This window comes from Anabrus simplex, chromosome 1, assembly GCF_040414725.1.
Source record: "Anabrus simplex isolate iqAnaSimp1 chromosome 1, ASM4041472v1, whole genome shotgun sequence".
Taxonomy (NCBI): Eukaryota; Metazoa; Arthropoda; class Insecta; order Orthoptera; family Tettigoniidae; genus Anabrus; species Anabrus simplex.
The window spans coordinates 1,127,269,639-1,127,293,362 of record NC_090265.1 but is presented as its reverse complement, the minus strand read 5'-3'; the positions used below and the strand labels follow the sequence as shown (position 1 = coordinate 1,127,293,362).

Below are 23,724 nucleotides of genomic sequence, written 5' to 3'. Positions count from 1 at the left end.
TCCTCAACCTGATGGTTGGTGGGTCCTCATCCAACGACCTTCTTGGGATAAGTTGGAGATAGCTTTCATGGGACTTACCGCTAAAAGTAGCCCTGGAACTTTCCCCATCAAACTTACTCAAGCTACGTACCTTGATCAGTGTTTTTCTCTTCCGATTCCGTCTACTACATAGTTTTGCGAGGTCTAGGCAGGTATATATTCTTCCTCACCTTTCAAAATAATAATTTAGTGTCGTTGATTTAACGTCTTGGTTTTCGGAGGTGCCGAATATTTTTTCAGGAGTTCTTTTGTGAGGAGGTAATTCAACAGGTACCAGACTGGTGTATTTGAGCATCTACAAATACCCCTTAACTTAGCTGGGATTAAAACTACAAACATGGGCTCAGGAAGCAAGTGCTGTACGGTCAGAGCTACTCAGTCTGACTATCAAGACTCCTTACTTTCCTTACGTGATAATATCTTGCGACGGTGAGTCGAACTCGGGAAACATTATATAGACGTTAATACTGAATTTTCAATAAAAAAAATTACCAGTGAAATACAAAAGGAAAATTGAACTTCGAATGTGATTTATCTATCAATGTTGTGCCCTTTTGACACGCATATTGGGTGCAATTTAGAACCAGTTCTTATTACTTTCCTTTATTTTATTTTTATTTTATTTTCCTAGTGGTTAATTTTCCACTTATACAGGATTTAGGCTACTCTGGGTGGGTTAGGAGGCAGAAAGATAGTGGTCGTGCCTATAATTGAGGTACAGCCTTGGCATTTGCCCGGTATAAAAATAGGAAACCATAGAAAACTAATAATCATGATGGATGCCAATGATAGAATTTTAGCTCGCATCACCCTAATGCAGGCTTACGTGTACATAGTCTACAAACTCAATCGGTGTAAGAGTAGTTTCTCGAAGGCCATTAAATAATTCTTAATGGAAATTTTCTAAACGTTCCTGGGTAAATTAAAAATGCCATCTCAGTACAGGCCTCGAAAGGTCCTACTGTCCACGCTCTACTACTGACCACCTTTTCCCTCAGGAAATCACGCGGTGCTCAATTTTTGTGCAGGTAAAGTGAATCTCAGGACCATATGCCTTTCCAGAATTGGACATTTCTTTTATGTTTTTCGACTTACTAACAGGAAATCGAACTCACGTCCCCGGTTAAACCGGCCAAGTTTCACTGCCACGGCTAGGCGGGGATCAAACGGTGGTGGTCGATAGCCGTATTATAGCCGCGGCCACAAGAATGTTAGGAATCACAATTACTAAATGTAAATTCTGTGGTGGAAACAACGGAGGTGAGGCAGATTTTGTCTGGCTTTTTTTTACACTACACAAACTAACCACATTAATTCATTTTAGAATATTTGACAGACTCGTCAGCCCTTACTTTCCTACATCTTAACGCTAGGTGGGATTTCATTTCTTCACCCGGTATAAGATTTAAAACACGTTAAGTAGATTTTCATGATTATTATTAATAATCTTACAGTCCAGAGTCTGCCTTTGCCAAAAAAGCGTCTTATTAAGGAAATTTCGACCTGTGCAAACTTGTTTCACGTATTCAACATTCAAAATTTGTTTGTACTAGTGAATGAATGAATGAATACTATGCCATTAATGCCTGAAGTGAGACTTACTAGTACTTGTTTTATTTATGAGAATACGTTAGGCTAAACGAGAAACTGTTAAAAATTCGTAACACTTCAGTAATGAATACCTTATGGAATACAGTCCTCTGATAACAAAATCTACGTTATCGAAGAATTGAAGCAGTATGTTTTATATAGCAATAATTAATATAACTTGCGAATTTTCGTTAGTATTTGATTCCAGAAAATGTACATATCGACGGCGCAGAATGCAAACCTTCTATATCAATTTTTGACATATTTGTATTAAGACAAGGCAGTAAATGAGCACTGAATCTTTTCCACACACAACCTTCGCAATTTTTTTTACAAATAGTTTTAACTCCCATGTCATAGGACATGACTTTAAATTGATTATTTTTTGTTGTTTCTAGAAAACTGAACGATTTTCACATAGAAGGTTGGAATTCTAAACCATCGCATACTCTTGCCTGAGTACCAGAAACGCCGAAGAGTACAGGTGGTATCCTGTAAACAGCGTTTTATGCACACAAACGTCCAGGGCACACTACACACAAATTCGTCTAGAATATTTGCACATTTCCGTTATTCACTTGAAGAAAGTCCAATAGGTTTATTACGTCTTTTTTACAAATATTCAGAGGAAAAATGAACCAGTATCTCAGTATCATTAATCGATTTTAATAATTTGTTTGAGTTAAACTGATCGGTATTCGAATATTCGTTTCGCCTGTTGTGCAGATTAATATCAAGAGTCAAGAATTCCTATTTTTTTATTTATTTCGTCACTGTATTTCGAGAACGGTTTCAGTATTATTAGACATTTTGATGTAAGTTCATCTTACTATGTAAATCATTTATATTTAGCAGGCCGTCTATCGCTATTTTAAATCAAAAGTGTTCAATTAAAATGCTAACATTTTGTATTCTATAAAACATTATTTCAGTGATGGTTCAAAATCAGCCAGTGTACATCATTAAAGTAAATATTTCATTACATGTTTTGAGGGCTGATATTTGCTATTTTAACTGCCATGATAAATTCCTGAAAGAAAATGGATTGGATTGAACCACAAGTCCTTGCTTGATCCACTGATAAGAACCAACCATCCACAACGCAACAAAACTGCGTGTTCTTACATTAGCACCACTTTAATCATTGATTGACGAATATTGATTTAGTATGATTAATATTACAGTATTATTTGCTTAAATGTTACGTACATGGAGTGAATTTCTATATTTTACAAAATAATGTAGCCTAAATTTCTTACATGTATTATAAAACTGAAGTATCGTATGGCAAGTTGTTTTCCTAAGTACCTGCACTTATGAGAGGGACGCGGTGAACTTCTCTTGAGTACAAATGTATTACACAGCGATTTAAAAAATAGTACTAGCCATAATTTGTCAAGAAAACGGAGTGTACGAAACTCCATTTATTTCAGTAATACTATTGTGACTTATATGATTTATACAGGTTGTCTGAACTTTGGAAAGTTGTTTAATAAAATCTCTATGGGTGGTAATGTTAATAATGCTATTCTTAAAACTGTATGCATACAAACATCTACTTAAAACGACGAACATGACGTTGAAATTGCAGTCTACTGTAAGCATAAACATACATAAATATATTTAGTGATTTATTTCATTGATTTTAAAAACTCGCCCCGTTCTATTTTAAACAAACTCCGATCGTGTAACAGGTAGTGATTCAGTACGTATGGAAGAAATTATACAGCTTTTACAACTTGATATTCCGGTCTCCTCGAACACTACTTCTTTCAAGCTGAACTTTTTAAAATATCGAATTCTTTAACAACCGCTTGTTTCATTGCATTGCATTTAGTAAAGAAAGTAACAATTCCATTCTGACAAGCAGTGTGGAAACCGTAAACAGTTTAGAGGAGTTATATGCGTTGAAACTGACAGATCCTATTTAATGCTCTTGACACCTATCGTAAAACACTGTGGTTATAAAGAAGAGCTATTTATAACTTAGCCAGGACTTTGCGTTTGCGACACATTCCTCAAATGAGCTGGACAAGTGAACTTTCATTTCCTTAAATAATTTACAATGTTATAATTTGGTAACATATCTAATAAGATAATATAAATTACCTACCTGTACGTATTACAGCATCTTATTTCTTTTAGGATAAGCACGTCTGATTTACAGATATATCAGACGATATAATTTTCTGATAAATTTTACATCAACAAACCCAGAAGTATACGCTTATTCTCGTTGAAGTTGATATAAACAATATTTTTATATATACATAAACATAGCAACCTGTTGGAAAAGCGATTTAGTTACCTTCTCAGATCATTTTCTTTGGAAATTATTCTCTTGATGTGACTACGCTAAAGACTAACGATAGTGACATTTAACTAGTTATGACGAAAACATGTTCTGAATGTGGTGGTGATGGTTTTCTGATAACTGTCGGGTTTAATAGTGGGGTACATAATTTTATATAATTTCCTATTTAGTAGTTTTCACAAAGTGGAATTATAAGCTGAGCATTCGTGATAAATGAGTAGTCTCTACGCCAATTATTATTTATGGTACGGAAATATTATTAATGGACTTCCTAAATATGTAATTTAATTTACTATCCTCGTTCATAGTCCTAAATAGTGAAACGTTTTAATAGTAACAACGTCTACACATTTAATATCTGAGCGGCGATATCTGACAATCACTCAGTATAATAAATATATCAACAAGTACCATGTCTAATGTCACAATGGATTGCTAAAATAACAATGGGAAAAATTCTATCCTGAATTTTGACGTTCTTGGTTGCATGATTCCGGTTTGTATTATCCTGCACTTTCATGAATTCTTAAGGATGCACAATTACTTGTCATGGTACGATGATTAGATATAGGCACTAATACTTGGAAGGTTTGTTAATGTTTACAAATTTACCCAATATTCACAAACTGCGATTATAAATCGGCAATCGAAATTGTTCTCAAACAGTTACTAGAGATAATGCTCATATTAGAAGATAACTAATGATATTCATTTAATTTACAAACCTCTTTGATGATCTTAAATTTGAGGAATTTACCTTTCAGTTTCCATTACCCTTCATATAAAATTTTATCGTAGAAACAAAATTGTTTATCGGTAGAAACATAAAAATCTCTGAAACTTTTGTTAACTCTGGAAAATGACTTCATTAAAATGTCGTTCGAACATCAGTTATTTCACCTTTAAAACCTAACTGCACTGCACTTCAGTGGTGCATGGATACAATGCATGCTGTGTTGTGTGAATCAGCTGATCGCTTACCTGCGGCGAAATAAGCGCTACGCCCATAGCGGCTGCGGTGTCCTCCTAGACGAGTCTCCGCCGTTCTGCAGGTTGTTGTGGTTGAGGAAGGGCGGCAGCAATTTGCTCGGGGGCGGCTGGGGCGGCAGCGGAAGTGGAGGTGGTTGACTCCTGTCGAAAGATACGGGTGGTCCTGTGTTCGTTCCCGAGAACACATTTATTCCTGATCGTGGATGGTGATTATGTCTCACTGAACTTCTATTGCTCCCACTACAAGACACTTTCTTCACATCAGGCATAGCAAATCTTAGTTTTTGCCAAAATAAACGATCACCCCATTCGATACAAGTATTTGTTTTTAAGTATAATCTTAGATCAGGATCCAAGTCACGTTGTGGTAACTCTCCTAACACGATAATGATAAGCCTACGGCGACGATCTTTCAATACTTCATGTAATGCTGACTTGAATTCGAACCGACACCATTCAGAATGCAGAAAGTTTTTCGATAATACAACGACTGTCCTTCTGGATGACTCTACCGCCTCCACTATAGTATCAGCAACATAAGCGCTGACGTTAAAGTCTCTATAGTGGAGGCAGAGCCTGTAGTTTGGGTCATTTTGCTCCAAACCAGGTGCTAATACTTGACCAACAAAAGCATCGTCTTTCACACTGTAACTCACATACGCGTCAAACAGTCTGTCACGATCCTGTTCCTCTTCAAATGCCGTTGTTTTATAACACATTCTCAGACCACATCTCGAATAGATCCACACTCTAAGTTCACGCCGATAATAAAACGCAGCGCAGACTAGGCCGGCAGAAAGAAGAAACACACAAAGTGTGACTAACAGTAGTGGGAGATAATCGTTTATGACTTGGCTTTCCACAATAGCCGTAGATCCACCGGTGAAAGCTGCACATGAAGTTGTGTTGAAGTCCGCAAGAGGGGGTCCTACAGCGTTAGTGATATTATTAAATACACACACGATCTTGTTAGCGTCCACAACCTTCACGTAGTTGCCCTGTAGCCACGTTCTGAAGCGGTGGAGATATTGACAGTCACATGACCATTGATTATCACTCAAACCAATCTCTACCAAATAGGGGTTAGATGAAAATTGCCATACAGGAAATGTAACCAACCTATTACCATCAATCCGTAGCACTTCGAGCTGTTCAAGATGTGTGAACGTGCGGTTATCAATTCTGTGAATTAGATTATGTTGTAAATAAAGTTCTCTTAAATTTTCCAGGCTTTGAAGTTCGAACCCATGCAGTTCTCTTATGCGATTGTTTTCTAAATGGAGGACGGTTAACCTTCGCAACCCACTGAAGGTATGATTATATATCGCAGCGATATTTGAATTGTTGGCATATAATACTTTTAGATTTTTTCGACCTATAAAGGAGTGGCTTGAAAGTTCACCAAAACTGTTTCCGTCTAGATATACCTCCGTAGCATCCATTGGGATACGGCTGGGCATTTTTGAATATTCTACTCCTGAACACTCCACAATATTGGCTGACCACGACTGGTCATGATAACACGTGCAGTTTGTAGGACATGTCATTTCACAATCACAAGCGTCAAAGTCACAGCAGTGGCAAAGAGCAAAACAGTGGGTTTTATATGTACATAGAAACTGCGAAGATTCAGCTTCTACCAGAGGGATGTACGTTCTATGCCTGTTATACATTAGTTTGCAATAAATACTTTCCAGATCTTTCACGTGCGGATGTTGACGTAAATGGTCGAGTTTATTGATCCTCTGTAACCATTCCATTGTGCAGTCACACTGAAATGGATTACCACCGATATAGAAGTTCGGTAAAGGTCGATCAATATCTACTGGGGTAAGTCGTAAGGCATTCAGGTCCATGCTGACAATCTGGTTAGCATACAGGTCAACTCTAGTCAAATTGGTTTTCTTCACAAAAGTATGGGGATCAACTGTAGTAATCAAGTTATCGTTAAGGAACAATAGTTCAACACTATTAGGGATAGAGTTAGCTGTCACATGAGTTATCTTGTTAAAACTTGCGTCCAGAGTTTGTATGTGTAGTTCAGAGTCTAACATATTACTGTTCTCTAATTCAGGAATAAAGTTTTTGTGAAGGTCAAGCCATTGTAATGAAGAAGGCATAATAGCATAATCAAAATATTCAAGCTGATTATCAGAAATATTTAACCAAAGTAAGCTCTGAACATCAACAAACAGGCCATTAATATCTGTCAAAAAATTAGCATCCAAGCGGATCGCTTGTAGATTTTTATTGGCATCGAAAGTTCCATGTTCTATTTTATTTATTTTATTTCGAGCTAAGTTGAGGATCTGCAGTGATGGCAGGTCATTAAATGCCTTCCTAGTTAAATTTGTCAGTTGATTACCAATTAATCGAAGGCCATATAAATTATTCATTCCTGAAAATCCTGGATCTTCTAAGTCAGAAATAGCATTTTCACCTAAGTCCACTGTACGGAGTAATCGCATATCCTTTAAAGCTAATGGTACCTTAGTGAGGGTGTTGCCGTTGAGGTTCAAGTCTTGAAGGAAGCTGCAGTTTCTGAATGCGTCGGGATGGACTCTCTGAAGTAAGTTGTTGTCCAGGGAGAGAAGGCTGAGCACGTATAGGCCATTCAAGGCGTACGCATCAAGGTACGTGATCTTGTTATAAGACAGAACAAGAGTGTGAAGGTTATTCATTGGAGAGAACGTATCAGAGGGAATTGTCTCTAATTGGTTGTGCTCCAGATTAAGGATCTGTAGAGTATACAGATCTCTGAACAGAGAAGGATCTAATTTTGTAATTCTGTTGTAGGAGAGATTAAGGAGAACAAGCCGAATAAGTCCGGAAAAGGTTTCACTGTTTATCCAAGCACTTGTTAAATGATTCCGTGATAGATCTAGTAAGAGAAGGTGACCTAGATTTGAGAATAGTTCTGGTGCTAGAACACTAATGGAATTGTTCTGAAGATGTATTTCTTTAATTACAGAAGCACAGTCTCGAAATAGTTCTGGTGGTAATGCAACAACTTTGTTGTTTGAAAGATCAAAGATTTGAAGTGATTTAAGCCCTCCAAGGGCTCGATCTGTCACCATAGAGATCTCGTTGTCGCTAAGATACAGTTCTCGAAGACGGCGGAGAGTGCCGAAACCGTTAGTTGGCATAAGTACGAAATGGTTCCAAGAAGCATCTAAGACTTGTATATCGAGGTTACACGGTGAAATTACTGGTGGGTAGGAAGATCTTGGAGGGAGCTGATCAGGTGGTACATGCCCTTCCATTTCTTCTTGGGTGCTTATAAGTGGTTGAGGGGGAGGGGCCTTCTCACGGAATCCTACTTCACTGATATCCTGAAGTCGATTCCAGCTGATATTAAGTGTCACTAAATTTGTTAATGGACAGAAAATATTCTCAGGGAAAGACCAGATATTATTATAGCTTAGATCAAGTCTCTCTAACTGACGAACATGCAGGAAACTATCAGGGGCCAGTTCCAAACTCATAGCGGGCCAGTCTGTATTTCTAGTACGTACCGTTAGATTCCTTAAATCACGAAGTCCCATTAACGTTCCTGAAGGCCAGCGACCAAGTTTACAATTATCCAGTATCAGCTCTCTTAACCGCGTTAGATGGAAAAAACTTCTATCATCTAGCGAACTTCTGGACATTAACAGTTCGTTACACTCTATCCTTAACGACGTGGTGTGTTCAGACGGAATGACGCTGAAATTAGTAGTGTCAAACTCACTGTTAATAGTCCTCAACTTACACATCAACGCTACTTCTTCCCCACCACCACCAACGTTACCGCTACTCGACACAAAACTCTCCCGTATCCACCACTTGCAGTCATCTGGAGCCTCATATCGCAGTGCCGTTGTACCCGGAGCCTGCATGGGACTAGCCGCAGCGGGTTCTGAAGCTGAGGCTATTGCCGGCAGCAAGAACAAACCAGCTACCAGAAAAACATATCCAAGGCGGAAGTCCTCCATGGCTTTCCTCTTAACGTAAAAAACAGGTTTTATAGTGCCTTCACTCCCTCATATGCACAACTATAATTAACTGTCCCATACTTCCACGTCGCAATTATAAAACCGCCTTCCAGATTTCCGTGTTACTGTTCGATCAAGTAGTGTATAAGCAAAATCACAAATAAATGATCAAACGTCTGTAAAATTTCGCATTGAGAAATTGACTGTAAAACACAAGCATTGTGTCTTTTAAGTTCCTGCAAAAGAGCAGACGTAACTGCAGAGCATGAGCAACATTTCACGCCAATAGAAACGTACAAATTACTTTAAGTTCATTTCTAATAATTTTGACGAAATATTTCATTACAGGATTATTAATAATAACACTCGCGTTCGACTGACTTGTTAAAATTTCACACACGCACACATAAAATGTATTATAACATTTCCCGAACCGCGCGCGAACGATGTTCTCCTAAATTTCACACGATTAACTTATCCCCCATTTATCCATTAATTAAGTTAAAATTTTCTTGGAGTTGTTTATTAAATGTATAAAGTTTACGCCAGAAATATATTGGGAGAAATTATGTGGGGGAAGATATTTCACCTTTCTCATTGACACTCACACGATGGGTTGAATGAATGACTTTGACAAGACTCAACAGAGCTTGTTGACGTTCAACGATCGAGCTACCTCGAGCGCCAGTTCGCTACTGAACGCACCGCGGAGCGGCACGGCTTCTCATAGGGCCAGAGCCTCCTGTGCCGTCAGTGCACAAGCTGACACGAGAGTTGCCGACAAAGGTCGAACACTTCCGAGTTAGCGGCAAGGGTGGCAGTGTGAGTGGAAGGGATGACGTTATACTCTGTGAGTGGGGAGGGCTGTGGAATGAGAAGAAGGGGGAGATTTGGGGGCTCACTCAGCGCTCAGGCAGGCAGACTTTTCAAAGGAATCCGTTTGGAATAATGGTACAGTGTTTCAAAGATATTGCTTCAAATGCAGCGAAATACTTTAATTTTCATCAGAACGCAAAATTAAAAGAGTAGAAAAGAAAGTTCATCGTAGCTGATGACATAACTATGTACAAGCAGGACGTACATCGATATCCCAACGAGGCGCAGCGTATGGTGAATACTATTTGTTATGATAAAATAACGACACTCAGTGCTGTGTACTTTCGCACATTTAGAGGAGTTATGGAAAACACACTTCGAAAATTACTGGTTTCTATATAAAATAGCGATTCGAAAGAAGAACGACACTCGATAATAGAAGATAGGTTAGATTCTTACCAACCGGGCGAGTTGGCCGTGCGGTTAGAGGCGCGCGGCTGTGAGCTTGCATCCGGGAGATAGTGGGTTCGAATCCCACTGTTGGCAGCCCTGAAGATGGTTTTCCGTGGTTTCCCATTTTCACACAAGGCAAATGCTGAGGCTGTACCTTAATTAAGACCACGGCCGCTTCCTTCCAACTCCTAGGCCTTTCCTACCCTATCGTCGTCATAAGACTTATCTGTGTCGGAGCGACGTAAAGCCAATAGCACAAAAAAAAAATCTTACCGTCGGCAATGTCCGGCTCCATGGCTAAATGGTTAGCGTGCTGGTCTTTGGTCATAGGGATCCTGGGTTCGATTTCTGGCAGGGTCAGGAATTTTAACCATAATTGGTTAATTCCGCTGGGACGGGGGCTGAGTATATGTGTCCCCTTTCTCATTTCATCCTCATCACGACGCGCAGGTCGCCTACGGAAGTCAATTCAAAAGACCTGTAAATGGCAAGTAGACCTCGTCCCCGGACACTCCTGGCACTAAATGCCATACGCCATATCAGTTTTTATCGTTGGTAGTAGCGGTCCTGAGCTCGATGCAACGCCCCTCAGGGTACTTAATCCTCCTGGCTAGGTAAGGAGGACAGTAGTTCCCACGCGTTGGACAGCTACATACTAGGTACAAACCTTCCTATTACTTATTAGTACATTTGAAAATGCGTTTTTATATTCACGTTTCGTAAATATTTCCTCAGGTGGCATTTCGAAATTCCCTAAAACCTGTATTTTAATGTAGGACGTATTTGTATCAGTTTTGGTAGGCTTATATTTGAAAATATATGTAAATGTGTTGCTTTTGATCACACGATACTTTATGAGACCAGCAGCTGAGTGGTAAACCTAGTAACTCTATATAATGCTCTTGGCAGCAAGATAGGTCTTCAGGGTTAGAGCACAAGGAAGGTGCCAAGTGAAGTAATTTCGCTTTGTTATATTCAATGATATGGCAAAGCTGTCAGTTCATGGGAGCCGTTCAGCAAAGCACGATGTTTTCTCTTTAGTCTTGAGACAGTCGGGCTCTGACAGGAGAGCCCTCAGTAGGATCATAAGGTTTAGAGTTCCCTTTTTAATTTTGGGTATTCATGTTGCTTAGTGAAATAAATATAAGCCACCTAATATCCTTTCTTACATTTGTGTGCCATAAATGATTGATATCGCCAGTTCAAGTAACAAACGTTGTAGGCCTAAGTCATGTTTTAGTCATACTTGCTACATGGTCTACAATAATTATTATTCCAACGAAATTGGATATGAACAGAATGAGTGACTTCATTTTTCGAGTCTTTTTTTTTTTTTTTTGCTATTGGCTTTACGTCGCACCGACACAGACATGTCTTATGGCGACGATGGGACAGGAATGGGATAGGACTGGGAAGGAATCGGCCGTGGCCTTAATTAAGGTACAGCCCCAGCATTTGCCTGGTGTAAAAATGGGAAACCACGAAAAACCATCTTCAGGGCTACCGAATACTGGATACTGGCCGCACTTAAGCGACTGCAGCTACCGAACTCGGATTTTTCGAAACTGAAGAATGATTCGTTTTATATCTTTTTTTTCTATTTGCTTTACGTCGCACCGACACAGATATGTCTTACGGCGACGATGGGATAGGAAAGGCCTAGGAATCGGAAGGAAGCGGCCGTGGCCTTAATTAAGGTACAGCCTGGTGTGAAATTGGGAAACCACGGATCAGGGCTGCCGACAGTGGGGCTCGAACCCACTATCTGCCGATTACTGGATACTGGCCGCACTTAAGCGACTGCAGCTATCGAGCTCGGTCGTTTTATATCAAGTAATATGTGACATCTGATTTGGCTTGAACATATCGCACCATTCTTAGTGGTCAAATAGTACCAACGAAGGTTATGTGGTTGTATAAACCGCAAAGATCGATGCCGGTGTCATAATGACACGTACGAGGCAAGATGAGGAGTGATGTACTTTGCCATTGCTTTCCTCAAATTTGATCTCGAACCCATAACTGGTTGATTTATAGAGCTGTGAGGGTGGACTGGCTGACAAACAGAACCAGTGATGGATCAGCGGGTCTCGTTGACAAATACCTTTTTTTGATAAGTATGATTCTAGTTTGTAATTGTGTCCCTGGTGCAGGTTGAGACCAGTGGCGGTTCATTCATGAAGGGCTTTTGGGCACCGCCCCACTGCCTTTTCAAAAACACTCATCATTTCACTCTGTAACTGATTGCGTAAGCAGATGGACAAATGTAGCGAAGTCGAACTTATGGCGGTGTGCTATTCAGTTATGCAATGCTATTATTATTATTTTGGCTGTAAATATTTCGAGTTATTATTTTCAAAGATATGGCAAAGCTGTCAGTCCGTGGCAGCCGTTCAGCAATGCACGATGTTTTCTCTTTAGTCTTGAGGCACCGGGCGAGTTGGCCGTGTGATTAGGGGCGCGCAGCTGTGAGCTTGCATCCGGGAGTTAGTGGGTTCAAACCCCACTGTCGGCAGCCCTGAAGATGGTTTCTCGTGGTTTCCCATTTTCACACTAAATGCTGGGGCTGTACCTTAATTAAGGCCACGGCCGCTTCCTTTCCATCTCTAGGCCTTTCATATCCCACCGTCGCCATAAGACCTATCTGTGTCGGTGTGACGTAAAGCAACTAGCAAAAAATAGTCTTGAGGCAGTCGGGCTCTGACAGGAGAGCCCTCAGTAGGTTCCTAGAGTTTAGCAAGTATGCGGAGTGCGGGAGGAGCCTGGAAGGATGATAAAAGCTTGTCAAGGGAAGGAAGAGTGCAGGCGGGTGCATGGTCTGTGCGGTAGAGCCCTCAGCAACATCGCGGACCTGTTTGCAATGTACCTAGGCTTTTTGCCTCCGCGTCTTACATTAACTGTTAGAGATTAATTCCAAAAACATTTTACAACGCAATGAATTCCATTTTACTATTTAAACAATTCATTTATATAAAGAAGCTAAAATAAATATTCAAAATGTAAATATAAGGTGACGGCACTATTTGTAGGTTGGTCAAATTGTTAAATACGCCTTTATGCTTGAACATTTGTGCACGACGACAGAAATTCGGGCGTGCACTGTTCATTTGTTTTCGTGAATATCGTTATTATCGCTTGTGATTGTGATCAGTGAAATAGTGCAGTCCTGATTGCAGTAGCTGTTAGCTAGTTAATGTGTTTATATATATATATATGCCATTATGGTGTAGTTAATTAATTGTCCGACTCGTTGGCTGAATGGTCAGCGTACTGGTCTTTGATTCAGAGGGTCCTGGGTTCGATTCCCGGCCGGGTCGGGGATTTTAATCGCTTCTGATTAATTCTTCTGGCTCGGGGACTGGGAGTTCGTGTCCTACCAGCACTGTCCTTTTCATATTCACACGACACACTACATATTCAACCACCACAGAAACACGCTATAGTGATTAGATCCCTCCATTAGGTTTGGCGTCAGGAAGGGCATCCGGCCGTAAAACAGGGCTAAATCCACATGTACCGAGCTCGATAGCTGCAGTCGCTTAAGTGCGGCCAGTATCCAGGAATCGGGAGAGAGTGAGTTCGAGCCCCACTGTCGGCAGCCCTGAAGATGGTTTTCCGTAGTTTCCCATTTCCACACCAGACAAATGCCGGGGCTGTATCTTAATTAAGGCTACGGCCGCTTCCTTCAAATTCCTAGGCCTTTCCTACCCCATCGTCGCCGTAAGACATATCTGTGTCGGTGCGACGTAAAGTAAATAGCAAAAGAAAAAAAATCCTCGTGTGCGATTCAGTTCGCACCCGCGACCTCACAGGTGTGGGAAAAGCTGTAGGAAAATAAGTAGTGTAGTTAATTAATTATTTATTGTTGTAGTGCAACAAGTGATCGTAATAATAATAATCATAATAATAATAATCTATATACCCAAGAGCTGTGTCTCGTCATTGCTTAGAATTTGAAAATAATGGTATTTCTGTATAGGTCATGCCCATAATAACAAGGAAACGCACTTTTTACTTTTCCATAATTTCTGTCTGTCTGTGTGTATGCATGTACACGCATCACGAGAAAACGGCTGAAGAGAATTTAATGAAAATCGGTATGTGAAGTCACGAGATGTGCCACTACAATCTGGGATATAAATAATTTTACTCACGCTGAGTGAAATGGTAGTTTAGGGGAAGGCCTAAAATTGAATTCTCAAATATTTATAGACTATTATTAGTGGTCCTATCGATAAATACTACATAACTAAAGTTATATAGAATTAAATTTCCGATCATTTATGTCATACATTGTTACCGTACCGGCTTTGATAACACAAATATTCATGAATTTGTATTTTTGTTGCCAAGTCCATATCAACGCCGAGCCACGAGAAAATGAGTTAAAAGAATTTAATGAATGTCGGTATATTGGGTCAGGAAATAAGAAACTAAAGTCTAAGTTATAAACAATTTTATTCGCCCTGTACGGAACTGTAGTTTAGGGGAAAGCGCCTAAAATTCAATTTCTAAATACCTATGTTATTGGTCCTAACGAAAAGTACTACATAACAAAAGTTATAGAGAATACAACTTCCGACCATTTATGTTTTATTCAATTTTACCGTACCGACCATGATAAGAGTGGTCTTTCAGAGTCGGAGCAAAAGTATGTAAATGTGAAGGCCTACAATATTGAAAGCGCATAACATTGATCAACAATAACATTACATTGACCATTGTTTGTGGTGATGTTCTTTGTTCTTATGCTACTGCTCTTCTCCGACAGATGGGATTTACTGCTGCGTACCGAGTATAACGGCGTGACTGAATATTGGCGGGAAATAGCTGGGGAGTTAGAAGACTTTCTTCTTCAGCATGTCATTCCTCTGGTTCATATATTTTCTGATACCGTACTGCTGGTGCGTAACTCACTGGTTGATCATAGTATTCCAGCTATTCGATCCCTACTCTGACGCGCTGTTATGAATGAGCAGTGTGTACTCAGGCAGAGGCTCACTTAGCAGCAGCAGTAGTAGTAGTAGTAGTAGTAGTAGTATGACCTGGTTTAGAATTACTATTTAGGCATATTCCAAATTATAGCACCACAATTCACTATATAACTCAAAATTCAACCCTGAAAAGAGCCGTTTCGTAAAAAGAGAATTTTTACTTTTATTAAATTCTACATACATTCATTTTATTCAAAATTAGCATTGAGAGGGGGTTTCTCCTCTGACTTGGAGGAAAAAAATGCATTCAAGTCAGATAGATTTTTCCGCCACTTGAGATTTTCCGACTCCCAGGAAACAGATTAGTAAAAGGGCAGAGTTTTTGCCCTTGGACTCTCCACCATTCGACCTCCCCCCTACTCAGAAAAAGGACTAAGAGTGTTCACGGATCACGGCTGTCTGCGGCTTGGTCTTTTCAGCTCTGGAACTTTGGACTCTTAGATCGGCAGCGTAGTACTCTTCATTAAAAGTGAGAAAATGAGTGGTTTTTCATTTGATCGAGTATTTCATGTGAAATCATTGCTTTTACTCGCGCCAATCCAACTGACGTCATTGTAATGACCTATGTTCATTTCAGTTGGGAAAACCACTAGGCAGTCTTTCTGAGGATGTAAAAAGGCAGGTGGCGAGTGAATGTCTGCCATTATAATGCAATTCCCCAACCTGATTGTGACTGATGGTAGGCAAGCGGGCCTACCATTACAATGAAAATTTCCTAACGCAGTCTTCATATCAGAAAAGATGTTTAGTGATTTCTCCATCCCGTTTCCAGGATAGTGTTAAGAGCTGCGCGATTTAATACAGTCTTGCTCAGAGCGTGTACACTAACTAACCTAGAATTCTGTGTACAATGTAGAATTCCATAGCGAAGCACGGGTACATCAGCTAGTAATAATAATATTATGATGCAGATTTCTGTTCAGCCAGTGTCATCGGATTATTATTATTATTATTATTATTATTATTATTATTATATTTCATCTAACAATATTGTGGTGCTGGTCATTGAAAAGTGGGCCGATTAGGAGGGGGAAGAAATGGGGGCACAGCCCTGCCTAGGTAAATGTCACGGACCGTAGGCTACTGGTTGAGACTTGTATTCCACACCCACATTGTTGTTCAGAGGAACAAGGCAATTACTGGGCAGATCTTGTGCATGATTAGCACATTGTCTTCATCATCATCATCATCTTCATTATTATTATTATTATTATTATTATTATTATTATTATTATTATTATTATTACGATCACTTATTGCATGTAGATGTTATCTAGATTTCCATAGTGTCTGTCCATCTATCAAAAGATTACTTATTCCTTGTCTTAAAATAAGATATCATTTCAGAGTTTTCTTTAATTTATTAGGCGTGCTGGAGAAACCGCAGATAAGATATCTGATCTCAGTAGCAGAAGTCATACCCGGAAAATAAAGCTGTATATCAACACCATTAGGGCGCTCCACTGAATCATCTTGCGCCTCTGTAGAAATAGATTATAAGTCTGTTGACAAGATATACGTGACGAATAGTGTTTGGATTTTCAGGACATGCGATACATTTTCCCCTTCTTCCCATTTTACGTTTTTTCTGTTTCTGTTTTTGGAATTAAGCACGAAGTGCATATTTGTAAGCATATTTCATAGAGCATTTTAGTTGTTGAAGGGCCATGTTTTGATTATATTTTGCACGGAGAAATGTACTTTACATTGGATGTGATGCCCAATTTTGCTTGAGGCATCGAGACGAAACTTGAATCTTGGGCCTCAGAGCTGAGTTGTTGACGCTTATTTTATATCGTCAGAGTTGACGTCACTAGTTTTAGAATAACTTCCTTTAGAATAAAACTTGCAGTAAGGGTATTTAAGTTCACTGTAATTGTCACCCTTTCTTAAAAGACAACCACAAAGGCTTAGGGTCTTTATTCTTATCAGCCTTAGCACTTATAGCTGGTGACCATTTCAGGTCTCCATGGCTAAATGGTTAGCGTGCTGGCCTTTGGTCACACGGGTCCCGGGTTCGATTCCCGGCAGGGTCGGGAATTTTAACCATAATTGGTTAATTCCCCTGCCACGGCGACTGAGTGTATGTGTCGTCGTCTTCATCATCATTTCATCCTCATCACGACGCGCAGGCCGCCTACGGGAGTCAAATCAAAAGACCTGCACCTGGCGAGCCGAAGTCCTCGGACACATCTCGGCACCAAAAGCCATACGCCATTTCATTTTACCAATTCAGATGGTGCTAAATTAGCTCTCTCACTTCACCTTTCATAAACATTTCAGCAGGAACAATTTTTAAGACTTCACGGTCACATTGAAAGTGATAGAGGTGATAAAGGATTCCTGAAGAGAGTGCTTTTTCTGCAAAGTGTGCGAAGTCAAAGTATGTGCTATAAAGCGTCGTAATACCCACCAGCACAGTGACACTGATAGAAACAAAAAATACCGAGATGAATGTGGAATAGGATGTGTATCATTATTTCTTCTATATTTTATTCCAATTACATATTTTGTGCCCGCGGCGACTGTCGGTGCATTCCTAATTTCGATAACTAATACGATTTTCATTTGTTTGCAGGAGTAGCGATGTGGCCTGTGTCCCAATTGTGTAAAACTAAACGTTTGTGGTGCGTGTTACTGTAGTCACGTCCTAGTTCGTAAACAATGAGCAACGGCTGAGTGGCCTGGCAAGTCAGGATACCAATTGCTATGGAATGAGAGAGGCACCTCGGACATATACTGATCGTGATCCCCTTGTGCTCAGGCGGCTAGGATCCACCGATGGACCCTAACCCGTTTGACCTGGCGAGTTGGCCGTCCGGTTAGGGGTGCGCTGCTGTGAGCTTGCATCCGGGAGATAGTGGCTTCGAATCCCACTGTCGCCAGCTCTGAGGATGGTTTTCCGTGGTTTCCCATTTTCACACATGGCAAATGCTGTAGCTGTACCTTAATTAAGGCCACGGCCGCTTCCTTCCCATTCCTGAGCCTTCCCTGTCTCATCGTCGCCATAAGATCGATCTGTGTCGGTGCGACGTAAAGCAACTAGCTACTACATTAGTAGGCTAGTGCCCATTTGCAATTTGAATTGTCATTAATTCATCCATCACCTCCTAAACATATTTTCTGTAGCAAGAGAGAAAATTAAATTAAATGAAAAATGAGACTAATGATTGAAAAAAAAAAGGAATATAAAATTCTGTGTAAGATAAGTAAAATACTGAAAGGAGAAAATTTTGCTGTATTTTAAGAGGAAGACCTCATCCCTTGATGTGGAGAGAAGTTTCTCGATATTTCTCAACGTGGTGTCTGAAAACAGACGATTCTTTACCCCTAATAACTGGCGATGACAGTGGTGATGTAATGCAAAACTAACCGAGTTAAGATTTCCGAAATCCAATTTCTGTAACCCTAGTATGATTAAGCCAATTATGATTCCAGTAATACTCACTTCAATTTCTTTTTCCGAGATGTCCATTGCGGATTTGCTGAATTCATTCTATGTGAAAAAAAAACATTTCATTGTATATTCCGCAATTAACATTTTTAACAAACACTGGATTCCGTTTTTAAAATTATGTTAATCTAAAAATATATAATAACTGAAAGAAGAAGTAATTCACTCATATGTTTTTGCACTGTCATGTTGCATACCACTAGAATTTTGCATTTTAAAACAATTATATTCCTTCATTAAATATGTAATTTAAACTAAAATTATGAATTAATGTTGGTCTTTTAGGTCCATTTAGGTCTATTTTGATCTTTTAGGTCATTTCACTGGTCATGTTTAGACAATATATTGTGCCCTAGAATGCCTTGGTTCCCATCAGGCAAACGCCGAGATCGAACCAAGTGCATTATAGTGATCAATACATCCACCAAAGTGGGGGTGCTTAGCACATAGATTACTTTGCGATGCGTATCCACTCTCAGCAGCTCAGGAGTGCATAATTCAGGGGATCAGGGTATAAACAGGGGCCTAATTAGATTGCAAGGTAAGAGTAGATCCTAGAAAAAAAACTGAAAATTTTGCTGCAATAAGGGATAATAAGGGACAATAAGGGATTTATTACAATAAAATCAATATAGATGAAATACAAATATAAGAGCTGTCCAAATATACATGGGATTAATAAAATATGGAGCCGTCGATAGCCAGAGCAACATAGCGGTCGAGAAAACACCTTCACGAAACCTCATGGCTGTAACAAGCATGTAAAAATAGGGTAAGTAATGGAGTATCAAACGGATATCTGTACAAATACTAGTCTAACGGCATTATTCTAATCCTCTCTATTCTTTGCCACAGTACTCAGAACTCGCCACCTGACTAATATAAACATACATTATACATTGCTCTGACAGAGCATCGATCCCTGGTCCAGCTAAGAGCAAGGCACCTAACATAAACATTAATATAACAGGAACTCAACTACGTCGTCCTATGACCAACACATAAAGGGCTAGTCGTATAAAATGACAAATACAAATGGAAATGCAATCACTACTAGTACCGTAACAAAATGTCGATGTCTCCCTAAAATCAATCAATCAATCAATCAATCAATCAATCAATCAATCAATCAATCAATCAATCAATCAATCAATCAATCAATCAATCAATCAATCAATCAATCAATCAATCAATCAATCAATCCTGATCTGCATTTAGGGCAGTCACCCAGGTGGCAGATTCCCTATCCGTTGCTTTCCTAGCCTTTTCCTAAATGATTTCAAAGAAATTGGAAATTTATTGAACATCTCCCTTGGTAAGTTATACCAACCCCTAACTCCCTGCCCAAGTTTGTCCCCTTGAATTCCAACTTTATCTTCATATTGTGATCTTTCCTACTTTCATAAACGCCATTCAAACTTATTCGTCTACTAATGTCATTCCACGCCATCTCTCCACTGACAGCTGGGAACATACCACTTAGTCGAGCATCTCTTCTTCTTTCTCTCAATTCTTCCCAACCCAAACATTGCAACATTTTTGTAACGCTACTCCTTTGTCGGAAATCACCCAGAACAAATCGAGCTGCTTTTCTTTGGATTTTTTCCAGTTCTTAAATCAGGTAATCCTGGTGAAGGTCCCATACACTGGAAACATACTCTAGTTGGGGTCTTACCAGAGACTTATATGCACTCTCCTTTACATCCTTACTACAACCCCTAAACACCCTCATAACCATGTGCAGAGATCTGTACCCTTTATTTACAATCCCATTTATGTGATTACCCCAATGAAGATCTTTCGTTATACTAACAACTAGATACTTACAATGATCCCCAAAAGGAACTTTCACCCCATCAACGCAGTAATTAAAACTGAGAGGACTTTTCCTATTTGTGAAACTCACAGCCTGACTTTTAACCCCGTTTATCAACATACCATTGCCTGCTGTCCATCTCACAACATTTTCGAGGTCACGTTGCAGTTGCTCACAATCTTGTAACTTATTTATCACTCTATAGAGAATAACAACATCCGCAAAAAGCCTTACCTCCGATTCCACTCCTTTACTCATATCATTTATATATATAAGAAAACATAAAGGTCCGATAATACTGCCTTGAGGAATTCCCCTCTTAATTATTATAGGGTCAGATAAAGCTTCATCTACTCTAATCCTCTGAGATCTATTTTCTAGAAATATAGCAACCCATTCAGTCACTCTTTTGTCTAGTCCAATTGCACTCAATTTTGCCTGTAGTCTCCCATGATCCATCCAATCAAATTCTTTAGACAGGTCAATCGCGATACAGTCCATTTGACCTCCTGAATCCAAGATATCTGCTATATCTTGCTGGAATCCTACAAGTTGAGCTTCAGTGGAATAACCTTTCCTAAAACCGAATTGCCTTTTATCGAACCAGTTATTAATTTCATAAACATGTCTAATATAATCAGAAAGAATGCCTTCCCAAAGCTTACATACAATGCATGTCAAACTTACTGGCCTGTAATTTGAGCTTTATGTCTATCACACTTTCCTTTATACACAGGGGCTACTATAGCAACTCTCCATTCATCTGGTATAGCTCCTCCGACCAAACAATAATCAAATAAGTACTTCAGATACGGTACTATATCCCAACCCATTGTCTTTAGTATATCCCCAGAAATCTGATCAATTCCAGCCGCTTTTCTAGTTTTCAACATTTGTATCATTTGTCATTTGTCATTGTTATCATATGCAAATGTTATTACTTCTTTGGCCTTAGTCTCCTCCTCTATCTCGACATTATCCTTGTAACCAACAATCTTTACATACTGCTGACTGAATACTTCTGCCTTTTGAAGATCCTCACATACACACTCCCCTTGTTCATTAATTATTCCTGGAATGTCCTTCTTGGAACCTGTTTCTGCCTTAAAATACCTATTCATACCCTTCCATTTTTCAATAAAATTCGTATGACTGCCAATTATGCTTGCCATCATGTTATCCTTAGCTGCCTTCTTTGCTAGGCGCGCGGCTGTGAGCTTGCATCCCGGAGATAGTAGGTTCGAATCCCACTATCGGCAGCCCTGAAAATGGTTTTCCGTGGTTTCCCATTTTCACACCAGGCAAATGCTGGGGCTGTACCTTAATTAAGGCCATGGCCGCTTCCTTCCAACTCCTAGGCCTTTTCTATTCCATCGTCGCCATAAGACCTATCTATGTCCGTGCGACGTAAAGCCCTTAGCAAAAAAAAAAATCAATTTTCTAGTAAGTTCCTTCAATTTCTCCTTACTTCCAAAGTCATTTCTAACTCTATTTCTTTCTAGTCTGCACCTCCTTCTTAGTCTCTTTATTTCTCTATTATAATAAGGTGGGCCTTTACCATTCCTTACCACCCTTAATGGTACAAACCTGTTTTCGCATTCCTCAACAATTTCTTTAAACCCATCCCAGAGTCCGTTTACATTTTTATTTACCGTTTTCCACCGATCATAGTTACTTTTTAGAAACTGCCTCATGCCTGCTTTATCAGCTATATTGTACTGCCTAACAGTCATCCTTTAAGACCTTCCTTTCTATCACATTTATTTTTAACTACCACAAAAACAGCTTCATGATCACTAATACCATCTATTACTTCAGTTTCCCTATACAGCTCATCTGGTTTTATCAGCACCACATCCAGGATATTTTCCCCATTGGTTGGTTCCATCACTTTCTGAATCAGCTGTCCTTCCCATATTAACTTATTTGCCATTTGTTGGTCATGCTTCCTGTCGTTCCCATTTCCTTCCCAATTGACATCTAGCAAATTAAGATCTCCCGCTACAATCACATTTCTTTCCATGTCGTTTCCCACATAGCTGACTATCCTATCAAATAATTCCGAATCCGCGTCAGTGCTACCCTTTCCCGATCTGTACACTCCAAATACTGTATATCAAGTTGCCTATTATCTATAGAAATGAGCCTTACACCTAGAATTTCATGTGCCTCATCTTTAACTTTTTCGTAGCTTACAAATTCTTCTTTCACCAGAATGAACACCCCCCTCCCACCATTCCTATCCTATCTCTACGATACACACTCCAGTGTCGTGAGAAAATTTATTCATCCATTATATCATTTCTCAGCTATGATTCAACTCCTATTACAATATCTGGTAAATATATATCTATTAAATTAATTCTATTCCTTTCCTTACAATACTTCTACAGCTCAACACTAACAATTTTATGTCATCCCTACTTGATTTCCAGTTCCCTGTTCCCTTATCACCGCTCCCTAGGCCATCCCATTTCCCTGAATGTACCTCCCTATTACCCTTCCAAACAAATTTCCTAACTTATACGTACCACTGCTGTTTAAAAGAAGGCCATCTGAGCCCAGATCCCTATCTCCTACCCACCCATTAGGATCTACAAATTTCAGTCCCTGTTTCCCATATACCCACTCCATAGTCTCATTTAAATCCCCAATCACCCTTCAGTCAGTATCCCTTCTACACAGTATTCCACTAATAACAATCTCCGCTTTCTTAAACTTCACCCGTGCTGCATTTACCAGATCCCACACATCTCCAAATATGTTAGTACTTATATCAGCTTGCCTTACTTTGTTGGTACCAATGTGAAACACTGCCACCTTCTCCTTCCCCTCCTCCCTCTCTTCTACTTTCCTCAACATCTGCCTCAATCTAATTCCCGAATAACACTCTACCTGGTACCCTTTCCTCCACACCATTTCCCCACGTGTCTAACGATGGAATCCCCCATGACCAGAGCCTCAACCCTACCCACCTCATTTAATCCCCTCCCCTCCTGGTCAGCCCTATCTTTCCTGATAGCTGCAGAAGCTACTTCCTACTCCCTTTTCTCCTTCCTATGACCCTGTTCCACCTGTCTTTTCCTATCCTCTACTCTACATTTTCCTTTCCTACCTTTTCCCTTCCTCCTACTTCCACACATCTCAGCAACAGTCTCCTGTCCCTCATCTTCCCTCTGTTGTTCTACCTGGAGTGACTCGTACCGATTTCGCACAGACACCTGTCCTGAATTCTGATCCTGAATAGAGCCCTTAGCCTGCGATCTCCTTCCCCTTAGAACATT

At 39.7% G+C, this 23,724-nt stretch overlaps 1 protein-coding gene across 1 annotated transcript in view; it reads right to left on the bottom strand.

Moving 5' to 3' along the window:
- Toll-6 (Toll-like receptor 6) overlaps positions 1–8,888 on the bottom strand; it is a 186,786-nt gene extending 177,898 nt beyond the window's left edge. The window contains exon 1 of the mRNA XM_067150600.2: positions 4,925–8,888. Coding sequence (XP_067006701.2) covers positions 4,942–8,811 — 3,870 coding nt within the window. The 5' untranslated portion in view covers positions 8,812–8,888 and the 3' untranslated portion in view covers positions 4,925–4,941. The remainder of the gene's footprint in view (positions 1–4,924) is intronic.
- Positions 8,889–23,724: the final 14,836 nt, after the last annotated feature.